Source organism: Lepisma saccharinum, unplaced genomic scaffold (assembly GCF_977018435.1).
Source record: "Lepisma saccharinum unplaced genomic scaffold, izLepSacc3.1 HAP1_SCAFFOLD_379, whole genome shotgun sequence".
Taxonomy (NCBI): Eukaryota; Metazoa; Arthropoda; class Insecta; order Zygentoma; family Lepismatidae; genus Lepisma; species Lepisma saccharinum.
Window position 1 is genome coordinate 215,004 of NW_028143088.1, and position 15,739 is coordinate 230,742.

Here is a 15,739-nt window from a genome sequence, read left to right on the forward strand (position 1 = left end):
TATAACAAACTGATTCCTTTAAACTCATTAGAAATGTTTTTTTTTTACATTAACACAAAGCAATAGCCTGTAATGAGATCACATATTTTTCTTGCATATATATATATATATATATATACATATATATATATATATATATATGCATATATATGCATATATATATATATATATATATATATATATATATATATATATATATATATATATATTAGTGTTTTACACTTAACAGATAATAGACCTCTCAAATTATTCTAACATACTTACTCCAGTACAGTTAACATCAAATTTGGGAAGTGTCTTATTTCATATCACCATCCAATAAAACTTGGAAATGAAAGACGACCAACCCTTCTGACATTCTTAAATGTGTTAAGGAAATAAGCAAGGTCTTCTCTTCTGTTTACAAAGTTTCCACATCTTAGCCAAAAACATTCCAGTTTTGTTGATTCCCTTATCCTACACAATCTTTCCACAAAGTCAGGAGGTCTATCGTATATCAATTCCATAGTGATGTCTTTCAAATTTGGAGCACGCTCGAACATCTTAACCACAGCCTCTGCTGATACTTGGCCATCCAAAACAATTTCACTAAGGTTTTCTAGCAGCAAACTCCTTTCCAAATTTGCTGCACCCCATTTGAAAGTTGAGAAGCATAAGGTGAGTTTATGCAGACGTGGAAACTGAACGAACACAGAATACAGTCTAACTGTCCTCATAAAATGTTCATTTTTCAGTTTTAGGATTCTCAAACTTCCTCTAGCTTCTATTGATATGGCATTGACTAGATCTTGCTCTTCTGAAATTAGGGTCCCAGAAATAATCAGAGACTCAGGTTGTTGCAAATAGTAGAATATAGACATATTAACACAGTCCTTCGGATACAATTTGTCTGCTTCATATGTCAAATGCTTCAGTTTGGGACAAATGCCACACATCAACTTAAATTCATCAGTTGTAGTGGGGGATAAATGGATGGATATTAGATTTAGAGAAGGAAGTTGGACTACTTTTCTTTCCAATTCATGCCTCTGCCAATCACTGCACAGCTCTCTGAAGAAAAACTGCATATTCACATCTCCAAAACTTTCCAAGTTTCGTACCAGCTCCAACATCATCAGCAATCCTTGTGTTGTAATGATCCTCAGCATAGGTTTATCCAGTTTCAAGACCTTCAACGTGTTACAAATGGGACTTTTCTTCCTCTCATAACCTTCCGCTGATTCCCCTTTCGGTACCAGTTCCTCTAGTGGCAAGAATATATTTGGAAGTCCCCAAAGGGAACTTTTCCATGAACAGTTTTTCTGTTGATTCTTAGACTCAATCCTTATTATGTTCTGCGTCAAGAGATGAACACCCTTACATGTAACTAGTCTGGTGCCTGAGATATCAAGGAACTTCAGCATGGTACAATTCTCTCCAACTAATTTCATCACAGCGTCATCGCACAATTTAGGCAGTGCCAACTTGGTTAAATGCTTTGCAGACTGAAAAATGCTTTCGAAGTGACTATGATTTTCCGGGCTGCATCTGAAATTCCGCACCCCACTATGATTGTCCAATTTCAAACTTTGTAGACTCTTGCTGTTACCTGCAAATACCTTTATCAAATTGCTCATGTGTTTCCTTTTAAATTCACCACCCACGTACATCTCGACTGTTGAAGTGCAAGGTGAAAGAAGCATTTCGTGTAGAGATAATATGGGCATCCACGTTGAATCCATGCTGGGCTCATTCTCTTAAGTCTCTCCAGCAGGACACTTCTCACAGTGGCTGGAAGTTCACAAATATATCCTTTCCACACTTCCTTGAATTTGGAAAAAAGGCTTCTGCGTAAATAAAATGAAAGTATCATGAAGCATAATTTCCTGTGGCCTAGTTCCTGTAGAGAAAAAAGATGACCCCCATAGTCAAAACGATGAAGCAAGCAGCGATCACTGTGGGATAGGTGGTTCATTTTGGTTGCAGAATGGTTGAGGAAAATCTGTAAAAAAATGTTTAAAAAACTATCAAAATCTCTTCTTAAGACTGGGCAAAAAATGTGCTCTTGAGAACCTACATTTCCTGTGGACATTTGCCACTTCTAAATTTGCATTTCTTTTCTTCTGCTAAGTAAAATTCTATGTTTATGGTCTTGATCAAAAGAGCCGACAGACTTTGTATATATATGGTCCACCATTCAATTTAATTGAATTAGAATTTCTGGATACGTTAACCATTCTTAACCATTTATGAATTTATTGCCGTAAATGAACTTTACCAATCACTGGTGTGTCCAGGAGTCAGGACGAGAGAGCTATCTCCTCAATTGACTTAGATTTAAAAAGAGAGACAAGAATACTGGAAATGCAATTAGGTAATAAATAAAAATCGTCGCACATATCATGCCAGAACAAATAAGATGGGGAACAGAAATGTTGCATCACATGGTGACCACTCTAGGACAGTGATAAAATGCAAGTATAATTCCCAGTTTCCAAGGCAAACTTTCCAGAATTTCAAGGGTACAAGCAGGTGTTTTCTATATTTCAGACTAGGTATTACCATCTCTCACCACCCACACACATACACAAATATATCAACAATGCAAATGGTCTTTGCGATTCCAATGTATCCAGAAATTCTAATTCAATTCCATACATATACAAAGGCTGTCGCAGAGAAGGTGAGACTAATTCCTGTATAGATGAACAGCGACCTCCATTGGCTAGCAAATGTACTAGGGTGAAAATTTGGCTCATTAGCTGCCGATTGAGACCAAAATGAGCGCAATAGGTCAAAAAGTCGTGACTGCGTAGCAGTTAAAAGACAAGCATGTACATGGACCCCTCCAAGAATCATTAAAATGAAACAAAAAGATTACAAACCACAAAATTTTTATTCAGAATCAGCCATATCGAATAGATGTACATCTTTTTCAAAATAGGCACCATTGACAGCTAAGCAAGCATCACATGCCACTTTGTGAATGTCTTTGAAAATTAGTCGTCAGGTAGCGAACTGAAGAAAACTTGCGCTGCGGTGATCACTTCTTTGTTCGTCATGAAATGACGACCACGTAAAGTGGCCTTTAAAAGTGGAAATAGCCAAAAGTCGCAGGGTGCAAGGTCCAGGCTGTATGCTGGATGTGGGAAAATTTCTATTTTTCTCTTCGTCGCGTAATCCTGAAAAGCCCGCGTGGTATGCAGGCATGCATTATCGTGGTGCAATATGAAGGACTTCTTCAAATGCAGCTTTGTGCCATCGGTACATTGTGGCTCTATTCAGTCTGTCTTCATCGACATATGCCTGTTGAAACATCGCATATGTTTCCGCAGCACTTTTCCCTAAATGCCAACAAAATTTTATGGCATGTCCCTGTTTATCTTGAATACTCATCGCGAAAAGCAATATTATACACAAAAACCTGGAGAGGTAAACGAAACACGTTCAACGTAAATCAACACAGCTGCTCACTAACGTGGTTTCGCAACATGTGACAACTTGCTACGGAAATAAAATGAGTCATCCTACATGACGCGACTAGTGCCGAAACCATAGGCAGTGTTGCCAAGCCAGGAAAAAATCTGTCTCACCTTCCCTGCGACAGCCTTTGTATTTAACCTTTATAAGGCTGAGCAGGTTTACGAAAGTAACCCCATTCTGGCCAAGGCTTCTCGGTGGGACTTTTAAATTAGAAAATTGTTATAACTCTGGCACTATGGGAGCAATCTACTTCGGATAAGTTTTGTTTTGCACCTAAAACATCGGAGCATGCAACCGTGTACAATTCAGAACGCCGGACCGAGGAAGAGGGGCGTGGGGGGAGGGCATGACCCCCGAATTTCAATGGAAAAAAATAAAAATCTGGAGTTTGCCCCCTCTTCTCCTGCTATTTTTGGGAGAACGTGCAAACCTTAGTATTCATTTCAAAGAATGGACGCTTCTCAAGAGAATGAAACATGTTTCATGTTCCTGGGTGCCATACAAGTTGAATAATGAGCCAAAATGTGAAACTCTGTTCGGAAATGTGGCATGGGTATGTTGCAGAGACGGGGGAGGGGGTCATCAATGTGAATTTCCCAGGCTTGCTCCAGTCCTGTATCGGAGTTTCAACCCAAACATAAGAGTATGAAGGTCCAAAAAGCAAATCCATTTCATAATCAGCACCATGATACTATATGAGGGTATACCCAAAAAAAAACAAAAAAAAAACGGAATAGCGCTGCGCAGGGCGGAGCATCCATAGTACGAATTCTTCCCGCTAGGCAAGCATCGAGCAACTCATTGTGAGTTCAGTACACTCAGTGGCTTCGCTGGGGAATGTTGTCTCTGGTCACGGTGATTTTTTTTTGTAAAAGCAGTTTCGTTCACACCTCGTTTTTTGTGATGGCCGATGTAAAGAACAGCGTGCGTCTGTGAAATTTTGTTTCCTGCTTGGGCAAAAAGGTAGCAGAAAATGTTGGGATGTTGCACACAGCTTACAAGGACAGCGCTATGGGGAAAACTCAAGTGTACGAGTGGTTTTCTTGCTTCAAAAAAGGTGACACGTCGATTGATGACAAACCTCATTCTGGTCGTCCGTAAACTTCCAGAATGGACAAAAATGTCGACAAAATTTGTGAACTTATGCTCGAAGACCGACGACGGACCACTGGAAAGCTGGGGACATTATCTGGACTATCTTGAAGCTCGGTTCAGCAAATTTTAACAGAAGATTTGGGAATGAGAAGGGTCGCTGCGAAATTTGTGCCACCATGACAATGCAGCCATCTCAGTGCACAAGTTTTTGGCAAAAAACAACATGACTCTCTTGCTCCACGCCCCTTACTCACCTGACCTCGCTCAGTGAGACTTTTTTTTTTGTTTCCCCGAATGAAGAGGGACATGAAGGGACAGCAATTTGACAACATAGAAGAGGTGAAGAAAAAAACGAGGAAGGAGATGTCAGCCATCACAACAGATGAGTTTGAAAAATGTTTCCAAGAATGGAATCAGATTGGACAAATGTATTTGAAGGTGATAATGTTGTTTTGTATATATATATATAAAGCAGCAGCTTAGCTTTTAAAAAAAATCCCATTTCTTTTGGGTACACCCTCGTAAAGGTTAAGGTGCGAGAGTTTACATTTTCCATTTCACATACTCAGACTAGAAATACATCTACAAATACAAGTCACAAATGTTACGGGGTATAGTAATCTACGAAAAATTGTTAATTGTATGAGAATTTAAAATTTACCTAATCAACTTAAGTGGCTTAATAACGGTTTGATTTTTTTTTATTGTACTGTACAATCATATCTACTATTCTCTTATGGGAGAAATTGGAAGATATGCTCTATTCCAAATATCTTCAAGTTTTGTGTCAACAATGTCAGCAACCGATCTTGTTTATAGCTGCTTGCTTCCTTCGCCTTTTAGCTCCAAACGAACACTTTGAAAACATCGTAACATGTCTTCAAAAGTTGGCAACACATTAGTTTTTTCCGGTAAAATGTCTTTTTTGGTTCCGAATAAGTACATACTAACATTTGCACGTGCTTTCTTTGACATTGCTAATTAGTTCAAAGTAATGACATTTCAATTAAATACACAAACTTACTTATTATGCAGTATGAACGAACACACACTAGTCAGAACACATCTTAATACACAACACATCCGAACAGCAGTTCTGACAAACATCAACTGATTCATGAATATTTAAAGGTAACGCATTCATAGACGTAAACGTGTCTTAACTTGTCTGTGTGCGCTGTTGCCAGCTTGTATGTAAATTCTGTTAGTATTACAGGCAATATAATAAAATTATATTTTGTTAACAGGGTTAGGATGAATGTTTTATAATAGTGAAAAAATATTTTTAAGTATTACTGGGCTAGTTTACATGTCTTTTCTTACTATACCGGTGAATGTTTGGAAAAGTTGAAATTTTTAAATTTCAACTTCCCAGAGGTCCAGCTAATTTTTGTTTAAAAATCTTCTTATTTGGTGAGGAATGTAAGTGATACTAGTCACTACTTTTCCAATATAGCCATAGTTGAATTTAATTTTTTTTTCGGCCCACCCTAATGTACATTGCCGGGAGGGTTCCGTCCTGATTTGCCCATCTGGATATAAAGTGGACTTGAAACAAACTTTGAGAAACTTTTTGACTTCATTACTTTTGTTCATGCTATGCCCATGTTCAGTTACATCAAAATACAGTATAGTTCACTGGTCTGCAGAGTACATTTCTACTGTATTAATTGCTGTAACCTAAGTGTAACACATACTTTACGGTTAATATGTTTATATCAGCACCGCTCTGAGCATGTAGGTATCAGTAGGTGTACTGCATGTTTGCTGCAATACATCTTAGAGCCAACAGATGTCAACTTGGCAGAATAGCTCAGTTACGTAGTTCCTAATACAGTTACTGATTTACACTGGTGTGGTGATGGGATAACCTATATAAGCAGCTCTCACAGATCCAGAGCTCAGTTGGCTGTCAGATACAAACTGCTGAATGGTTCGGGAGAATTGATCTTAGTCTAGTGTTAGTGGCTACTTGATGGGCACATTCTGAAAGTTGCACAAGTTTAATGCATTAAACAAGTAATGACAAGTGGCCATTCAAGTCCTCATGTTTGTTGAAGAAAAAAAGTGAAATTCAGATTTCTTCTGTAAAAATCCTCTGCTACTGTAAGACCATGCATGTGCATGATTGAAAGTGTCAATGCGATCTTGAAATCGCACCTCACAGTCTCCCAGTCATCTTGTAGGCAACTGCTCATGCTGTAACTGTAATTTGCTGCTCTGTGCTGAATGCCATCTTGGATGTTGACTTCATATGTATAATATTTATTGGAAATGTAATTTTTCAAATGCCATTTTACTGCTCATGGAAAATCAAAAGTGTCAACACACTATCAGACCTAACATGTAGCCACATTTTTGATTCACCCTGTATACTCTTTTTTTTTAACAAGGTGTAAATTGTAGGAATTTCAGCTTGTTTTTCAATAAGTCCCTAACAAAGGCAAATTTCTCCTCACTGCACTAATTAATGTTTGAATGAGGAGATTACACACTATCAATAATCTTAATTTTTCCATCTCATGAATTTAATATATTATATTCAGCCATTAATAATGGTGTACTATTCGTTAATAAACTGGGTACATGTTATTAACTTTATAACAGCCAGTTGTATTGTCAACATTTGAACTCGTAACATAAATTGGGAAAACCTAATGGAAATATTTGTACAACCAGTGGGACAATTACGAAGGTAATTCTTACGATAGCATAATTATATCACACTTACTTTGTTATAGTGGTATTTATGTAACATGTATGTTTAAAAAAAAAAAGGAAATTGCTCCCCTGTGCTTTGCACCATGCCATGAAGGCTTATACGGGGTGTGGAGTTAGGGCCCCACATATTCTTGATCACAGCCGAATGTCTTGTACTGAATATATTTTGACTGCTTCAAACAAGTCTCAGCAACCTCGCTATTACTTACATGATGAAGACTGTAATACTTGAAATATTGTTTAAAAACCAAATACGTAAAAACAAAGTGTGAGGTATTTACATTATTTATTATACATCACATTGGCATAATAAGGGTCTCATATTATTAGTTATTACATTCAATGAGTCGGTGAGGAATGTGAAGTAAAATATATGCCTAAATTTTTAGAGCTGTGACAGATAGGCGGTAGAAGCACGTTGCACAGTGGTTCGGATCACACTTGAAACTGTAGGTCCAGTCCTGATTACCCTATATGAGCATCAAGTTGGACTTAAAACTTCAAACAAGTGCAACTCAATGTTCGCATCAAGCAAAATTGGTTTTTGAGTCCTATTTCAGTTTTCTGTTATGCACGAACTACACCGCACAACAGCAGAAAATGTTTCTTACTTATAACATATATTCTCTTTCTTCATCTTCTGCTACGGTTTTTATTATTATTATTATTATTATTATTATTATTATTATTATTATTATTATTACTACTACTACTACTACAGCTAGCATATTATCACCTAACATGATTGTTATGTTTTCAACATCTGGGCATGTATATATACGCCACCCACAGTCATATCTAGTCAAAGCAAACACAAAGCATATATTGTAATGATCCTGCATGGGTGCCATATTATTTAAAATATTTTGTTAACAAGGTTTGGTTAAAGAAAGCATGCTAAATGCCCTGCGAGACATACGCATTCAGTTATTGTTTGTCTAATCTTATGCACAGTAATTGTTGTTTAATATGTAACTTGCATTGTTGAATCTCTTTGCCTTGTGATTGTAAATTCATTACTGTAACGTGTTTAGTTTAGAACACAAGTGTTAAGATTGTATCACCACGTGCTTTTAGTAACTTTTTAGGTTAGTGGTTTCTGCAATGCAAAAACATGATATTTCAGAATGCACGATTTGCAACTCGTAATTTGAAGGGAGTTTGCAACACTACAGCTGGCTTAGTTCCAATCTTCTCCACCTGCCTCAGTGCTGCCACTAGACAGTACCAGGCTGTCCCAGAAGTCCTGCACCATCAGCACACCGAGCTCCACGAGGTGAAGTTTGCGAGAGTAGTTGGCGCCAACAGTGAAAGGCTGTTGGCAGGCACAGAGGACAAGTTCGTGGGATGAAATGAAGGCACGTACTGCATGTGTAGAGAGTGTTCCCATGAAGTTAAAGTGGGCACGATGAGTGAGGACCAAATTGCACTTCTTGCAGTGCTACGTTTTTATGGGGAAAAAAGTGCAGCGGAGGAAATTTGTCGTGTGGAGAACAAAGAAGTGGTGAATCGATCGACAGCTTCCCATTGGTTTAAAAGAATCACTTCAGGTGACCTACGCCTCGCGGACAAGCCCCGCACGGGACGACCTCCGATGGACATTAACGAGTCTCCGCAGGATGCTGTGAATGCTACACCACAATCCAGCACACGTGTGTTAGCAAAAGTGGTTGGGACATCCAAATCAACATTAAACCGTCGCTTGTATGACATGGATTACACCAACAAACAGCCCCGACAAAGTCCGCACGAGCTGACAGAGGTGCAGGCCCAGCGCAGAGTTACAATTTGCTAGCCATTGCTACAAAACCGGCGTGATCTTCGTTTTTGGAGGAGAATTGTGACAGGAGACGAGAAGTGGGTGTTTCTGAAAAACCCGATACACGTAAACAGTAGGTGAAAAGAGGACAGGAGGTCATCGCCCATGTGAAACAGGACAGATTTTGGAAAAAACTCATGCTGTGTGTGTGGTGGAATATTGACGGGATTGTCCATTATGAATTTGTTCCAGCAGGTCGTGCTGTAACAGGTAAACTGTATTCTGAACAATTACACCGAGTGCCATTCTTAAAGAGAAATACCCGGCATTAACGAGGAGCAAGAGGTTACTGCTACAAATTGACCATGCTCAGAGTCACCGGTCTCGAAGAGTGACCAACAGCCTGGCTGAGCTTGACGGGTTTGAGTTGTTACCTCATCCTGCCTATAGTCTGGATGTTGCACCATTGGATTACGGTTTGTCTCGCTCCCGCTCACATTTCCTGTGTGGTGGGCAGTTCAATTCCTATGACGAGGTAAATTCTGCCTGTAGCGAGTTTTTCAATTCTAAAACTGCCACCTGGTATCGCCATCAAATTGAGCTATTGTCGCAGAGATGGGTGAAGGTCATCGAACATGGAAACCTGTAGTTTGCTGAACAAAGTCTGTCTTTGTTTCTGATATTCTGTGTTTCATTTTCCCCCTTGTATGGTGCAGGACTTCTGGAACAGCCTGGTATATAAACGGAGCAGCGAGGCCCGGAGCCGAGTCGACTGCCAGATGCAGACTGCGAAAGACCTGGATGCCTCCCCAACCAGGTTCCAATAGCCAAGCAGCCAGAAGGAAGGAAGGAAGGAGGAAAAGAAGAGAAGCAGATAACCTAACCATCTGGTCTGCCCAATACAAGCTTGTATTGTTTCCCTTAGGTCGTGGTGGCCTATGCCCAAGTCTCCTGGGTGCTCCCAGACCTATCCTTTGTACCTCGCCGAGTCTTGCTACTGCCTGGACATACCAACGGACGTGTCCGTTCCCTTGTAGTAGCCAGAGTGACTCCGCGGCATCCTTTGTTCCCAACACCTTTGCGATTCTGCGGGCCCATGCCCGTCCCAAGCAATTGGCTTGGACGCTTTCGCATGTGTCCCCAGACTGCATGGCACGTGACAACTACAAAGGCTGCTATTGGTTCTCGCACAAATGGAGGCTCCTTAATTAAATAAGGTCCCTAACAAATCCCAGGCACATCATTGCAAGGAATAAATGAATGGTCCCTGTCCTCCCTTATCTTCTAGACCTTCAGAGCAGTGATGACATCTGGTGTAAGTGTGCTAAACAGGTAATTTACAGGTGTGGGTAAATATAAATAAAGTTTTACTGGTTGACCTTTTACCTTTCCTTACTAAACCTCGCAAGGCATGAGATACTTTGGAGTTCATGTCTACGGCTGGTTACACTTTTTACACTTTTCCATCGCCTACTGGTGTAGCGTGCAGTGTGTAGTATGCTGGTGGAACATTGCAATAGCACATTGTGGATTTGTATATATAGGGTGGTGCATATTGTACCAATATAAGTTATCAACCCTGTCAGAACGCAGGTGCGCATGAGCAGACGATTCCCATACTTAGGCAGCTGCAAGCCTCACAATTAGCCTGCCATGGAACATTGGCCGGTTCAGGCACGATTTGTGGCAGTAGAGGCAATGGTCCCATTCAGGAGACACTGCGACGAAAGGCCCAATGAAGGTTGCCATCAACCAGTGCGAGAGCATCACAACATGATACGATGGGTCAGACAATGGAGAGCCAATGGCAGCGTGCAGAAACAGAAGTCTTCAGGCATAAGGAGGCGGATTCTCTGGCACCCTGATGCTTCCCAGTGCAGTACCTACTGCGTCTCCTGAATGGGACCCATTTGTATCAAAGCCTCTACTGCCACGATTCATGTCTGAACCAACCAACGTTCCATGGCAGACTAATTGCGAGACTTGCAGCTGCCTAAGCATGGGAAACTTCTGCGCATGCCAACTTATATTGGTAGATACAATATGTGCCACCCTGTATATGCCTTCCACATTTAAGGAGTTAATGGCTGCCATTTTGTTGTGTTGCTACCACTAGCTTCAATCTTCCTCCTAAAGTTATACTTCTCTTTTTGTGATGATCATTAACCCCTCATACTGGGATTTAAAAGTTCAGCCTTCTGAACCTCAAGCAGTATTAAATTGCCCAGCCTTAGGTTTTTCTGGTTACAACAAATTCAGGGCCGGCAGAAGGGGGAGGGGACCATGCCACCGCCCAGAGCAGCAAATTTCCAGGGCGACAAAATTTGAAGAGAAGAACCCATTGAAAAGTTGACAGTTATAATATTATATAACTTGGTAGTTAATATATCTCAACACACCATTTTGAAGGAATATATCAGTAGTCTCACTTTAAAACCACTGAGTACCACAAGGGGGAAGGGGGGGGGGGAAGCAGATTCGATGTCTTCACTCCCTTGAGATATCAAGTGAGAGATGTCTATGATGCGCTCCTTCAAATAACTGGTGACAATAAAACTGTCTGAATGGTCGCACATGAGGCTCAGTGTATTGCAAACCAGTTGCGTGGCTTTACATTCCTTTGCTCACTAGTTATCTGGTATGACTTTTTCCTTAATGTAATTTAATGTTCAAATGTCTTCAAAACATTAATCTAGGATGTGTTAGATGCTGTTAGAAGATTTCTTGCAAACATATCAGCGCTTTAGAAAAAAGCAGGAGTGATGAGGATTTTCAAAGTTTCTTAGACGCCACTTGGCAGCACCTACCTCTCTACACTCGTAGAAGTGTCGGAGGACGGCGACCTGTGAGTCCCGATTGATAAAGAATTGGCATCGAATTTAGATATAGATGATCTAAAAATAGGCAACAGTGTACAGGACAGAAATCGAAAGAAGAAGTAGTTTCAGTATGATGAAACTGTTTAAGATCCATAAAAACAATACAAAGTTGATTTTTATTGCGAGGTCATAGACTATTATTTTAGCTCTAAGATAAATAATTGAGCAACTTAATCACCATAGTGATTTTTTCAATTTCTTTTATGATATTAGTAAGCATAAAGACATGCCATCTGATCTTTTATCTGAAAAGTGTGGAAAACTTGCCGGAATGTTAACACATGAAGGCTACTGAATTAAATGATGATTGATTGATTGAATTAAAATTTGTGGGTGCATCGGCACTTAAGGCCATTTCGCACCCTTCTATGTATACGGGGAAATATCCCCTTATCTAAAATTCTGACTGAGAATTTAAAAAAGGGGTGTAGATAGCCCCTTGGGAAAAACTAAAAGTGCAAGGTTGTAAAGAGACCTGCATGAGACAAACACGACACATTAAAAAGTCAGAACAAACAAACTAAAAACCTCCTTACAGACGGTGGAAAAGTCCAGCTCTTCGCAAAAAACTAAAAACATGGGATAAAATACTGCTGTCATCACCCAAGAGGGATGACAAACAGCCGGAAAGGTTAAAAGTCTGCCGGAGGTAAGCAAGATTGACACATTCAACGAGAATGTGTCGGATGCTTAAAATAACATTAGAAGCACGACACAACGGAGGGTCCAGCCCTTGGAGCAGGTGACCATGCGTTAGACGGCTGTGTCCTATACGCATGCGGGTAAGAATAACTTCTTCTCGCCGAGAAGGACGGGATGAGAAACGCCAAGCACCTATGGTGGGCTTAACAGCGTGAAGCTTGTTCCCCGTTTCCGTATCCCACTCGGCCTGCCAAGTGTCAAGAAGGCGACAACGAAACACGTTCTGCAGGTCGCTAGCAGGCAAAAGGTGGACGAGAACATCGCCGTCTGCATCAGCAGACTTGGCGGCAGCATCAGCTGCTTCGTTCCCCTGGATGCCCACGTGGCTAGGGACCCAACAGAAGTGTACATCAGCACTGGCTGATAAGGACACAAGCCGTCTGAATATGCGATGCACTACCGGATGCCGGGAATACGGCGAATCCAGAGACTGCAACACGCTGGTCGAATCACAGCACACCAGGACTTTCTTCAAACCATTGACGTCTGCAAAGTCCAGTGCCTTTAGGATGGTGTACAACTCTGCCGTATAGATGGAACAGGCAGGATGTAGCGAGTAACTGGAACTTTGAGAGTCTAGGACGAAGGCGCAACCAACTGATTCGACTGTCTTGGACCCATCCGTGTAAAACACATTAAAATTGGGGTGCTTCGCACGAAGTTCTAAAAACCTTTGCTGGTATACAACCATTGGTGTCTCTGATTTTGGAAGGGCAGTCAGAGAAAAATCGATAGAAGGTGCAGGAAACTCCCAGGTAGGGAGAGGCGGAATGAGTGGAGAGACGCCAGGAAGATCACTGTCAACACCAAGTGCTGACAGGATCTCGTCTGCACAAACACCAAATGGTCTAGTGGCACTAGGGCGGAGCCGATACCTTGCCAGCCTATTCTCGTCTGAGATGGTGTGAAATGAGGGATGTGAAGGCATCGAGCGAAGATGCAGGAAGTAGTTCACTACCAGCCGCTGTCTTCGCAGAGACAGCGACGGCTCAGATGCCTCTACGTACAAACTGGCGACTGGACTGGTCCGAAAAGCACCAGAGAACACACGTATACCAGCATGGTGGACGGTGTCTAGGATGCAAAGTCTAGATGGGCGGGCAGAAGAATACACAACACATCCATAATCAAGCTTCGACCTGATGAGTGCACGATACAAGCGAAGCAGTACCATCCTATCAGCACCCCAGGAAGTATGGGATAAAACACGTAAAAGGTTGAGAACTCGAAGACAAGAGAACTTTAACTGGCGAAGGTAGCCATGTTAATTTCTTATCGAAAATGAGGCCCAGGAACCGGACCTCATTCACGAAGCACAGGGGAGACTTCCCCATATACAGGTCAGGATCTAAATGACATGTACGCTGACAACAAAAGTGAACACACACGGATTTCTCGGATGAGAAGGTGAAACCTGTTTGGGAGGACCACTCAACCAAACGGTTTATCGTCAGTTGGAGTTGTCGAGAAGCTGACGCGAGATTCCGTGAGCGACAAAAGATTGTGAGGTCGTCTACATAGAGGAGGCCATGTACAGGGGAAAGAATGTTTGCCATAACACTGTTCACTGCTATGGCAAACAGAGTCACACTTAAAACGCTGCCCTGTGGGACACCGTTCTCTTGTTCGTGAAGATCCGAAAAGGAGTTCCCAACACGTACGCGGAAAAAACGATCTGATAAAAAGTTTTTAATAAAGTACGCCATATGGCCACGGACGCCCCAAGAATGGAGCTGCTTTATGATGCCAAAGCGCCACGTTGTGTCATATGCCTTTTGGAGGTCAAAGAAAACTGCAACTAAATGTTCCTTGTTGAAGAATGCATCCTGAATATGTGTTTCCAGCTGAACCAGATGGTCCAGTATGGAACGGTTGGAGCGAAAACCACATTGAAAATTACTTATCAAGCAGTTTTCCTCCAAAAACCAGGTGAGATGCTTGTTGATCATGTGTTCCATCAACTTGCACACACAGCTAGTTAAGGCAATAGGCCTATAACTCGAGGCTGCGGTGCGTTGTTTACCTGGTTTCAGAATGGGAACGATAATTGCTTCTTTCCAGGACGAAGGGAAAGAGTCCTCCAACCAAAGCCTGTTTAATACCGCCAAAAGGAAATTTTTGGCTCCAATGGGCAGATGACGAAGCATCTCATAGTGGATCTTGTCCACTCCAGGAGCTGTATTCTTAGAATCTCGAAGCGCCTGATCGAACTCCCGTTCAGTGAATGGAGAGTTGTAAGGCTCGGTGTTATGACTTCGAAAAACTAGAGGGCATCGTTCCTGACGGTCCTTCTCACGGCGGAAACGTGGTTCATAATTTTCCGAGCTAGAGGCATCAGAAAACTGCGTGGCCAAGATATTAGCAATTTCTCCGGAATCGGTGTACAACGTCCCATCGTGCTCCAGAGCGCTCAGAGGAGTAGATGCACCCCCCTGGATGCGACGTACTTTGGTCCAAACGGCTTTCGACGAAGCCTGCTTCGTCAGAGAAGACACGTATTGGACCCAGCACGCCTTCTTACTGGCTCGGATGAGCCGACGGGCACGGGCACGCTTAATGTGGAACTGCTCGAGGTTTGCGGCAGTGTGGTTCCTATTAAATCTATCTAGGGCATGATTGCGGTCCTTGATGGCTGCACTGATATCCGCAGTCCACCAGGGGACTGGGCGTCTTCACCTATAATAAAACAATTACACCAAAGGAGACCTTAAGCTGATTAAGGGTATGATTTTGCACCTAATGTGAGTGTTGAATTTTGAATTTATTAACTTTGTCGGTAACAGTTGCAAATGGTGAACAAAGTTGTTTTTTTTTTTTTTTAAATTAATGCTAATAAAAATACTATCTTCGGACAATCATGTCTGAAACATGCTTGTTTATATTTTATGCTAGAATTATACGAAAAAGAATAATACATGCTAAGGTAAAGTTCCCTGTGCATATAGCACCATGTCATGAACATGAAGGCACATTTAGGGGATGTGGGGGTAGGGCCACACACATTTTCAAGCTCTGCCATTTTGGAGGTGATGTGATCAGCACCAATCTCCAGCCACCTTTACCTCCCAGGGTTGTCCCCTGCTACACATTAATTTGAGACTGGAGAACCCCAGAGCCGCTT

General features: G+C 41.5%; 1 protein-coding gene across 3 annotated transcripts in view; it reads right to left on the reverse strand.

Annotated features, from left to right (window-relative positions):
* Positions 1 to 215: 215 nt before the first annotated feature.
* LOC145982733 (uncharacterized) overlaps positions 216 to 15,739 on the reverse strand; it is a 44,475-nt gene continuing 28,951 nt past the window's right edge. For 2 of the 3 annotated variants that reach the window (XM_083116095.1, XM_083116096.1), the window contains one exon: positions 216 to 1,981. In XM_083116095.1, the coding sequence (XP_082972221.1) occupies positions 309 to 1,721 (1,413 nt within the window). In that variant the 5' untranslated portion in view covers positions 1,722 to 1,981 and the 3' untranslated portion in view covers positions 216 to 308. The remainder of the gene's footprint in view (positions 1,982 to 15,739) is intronic. The other variant, XM_083116097.1, reaches the window with a different exon arrangement.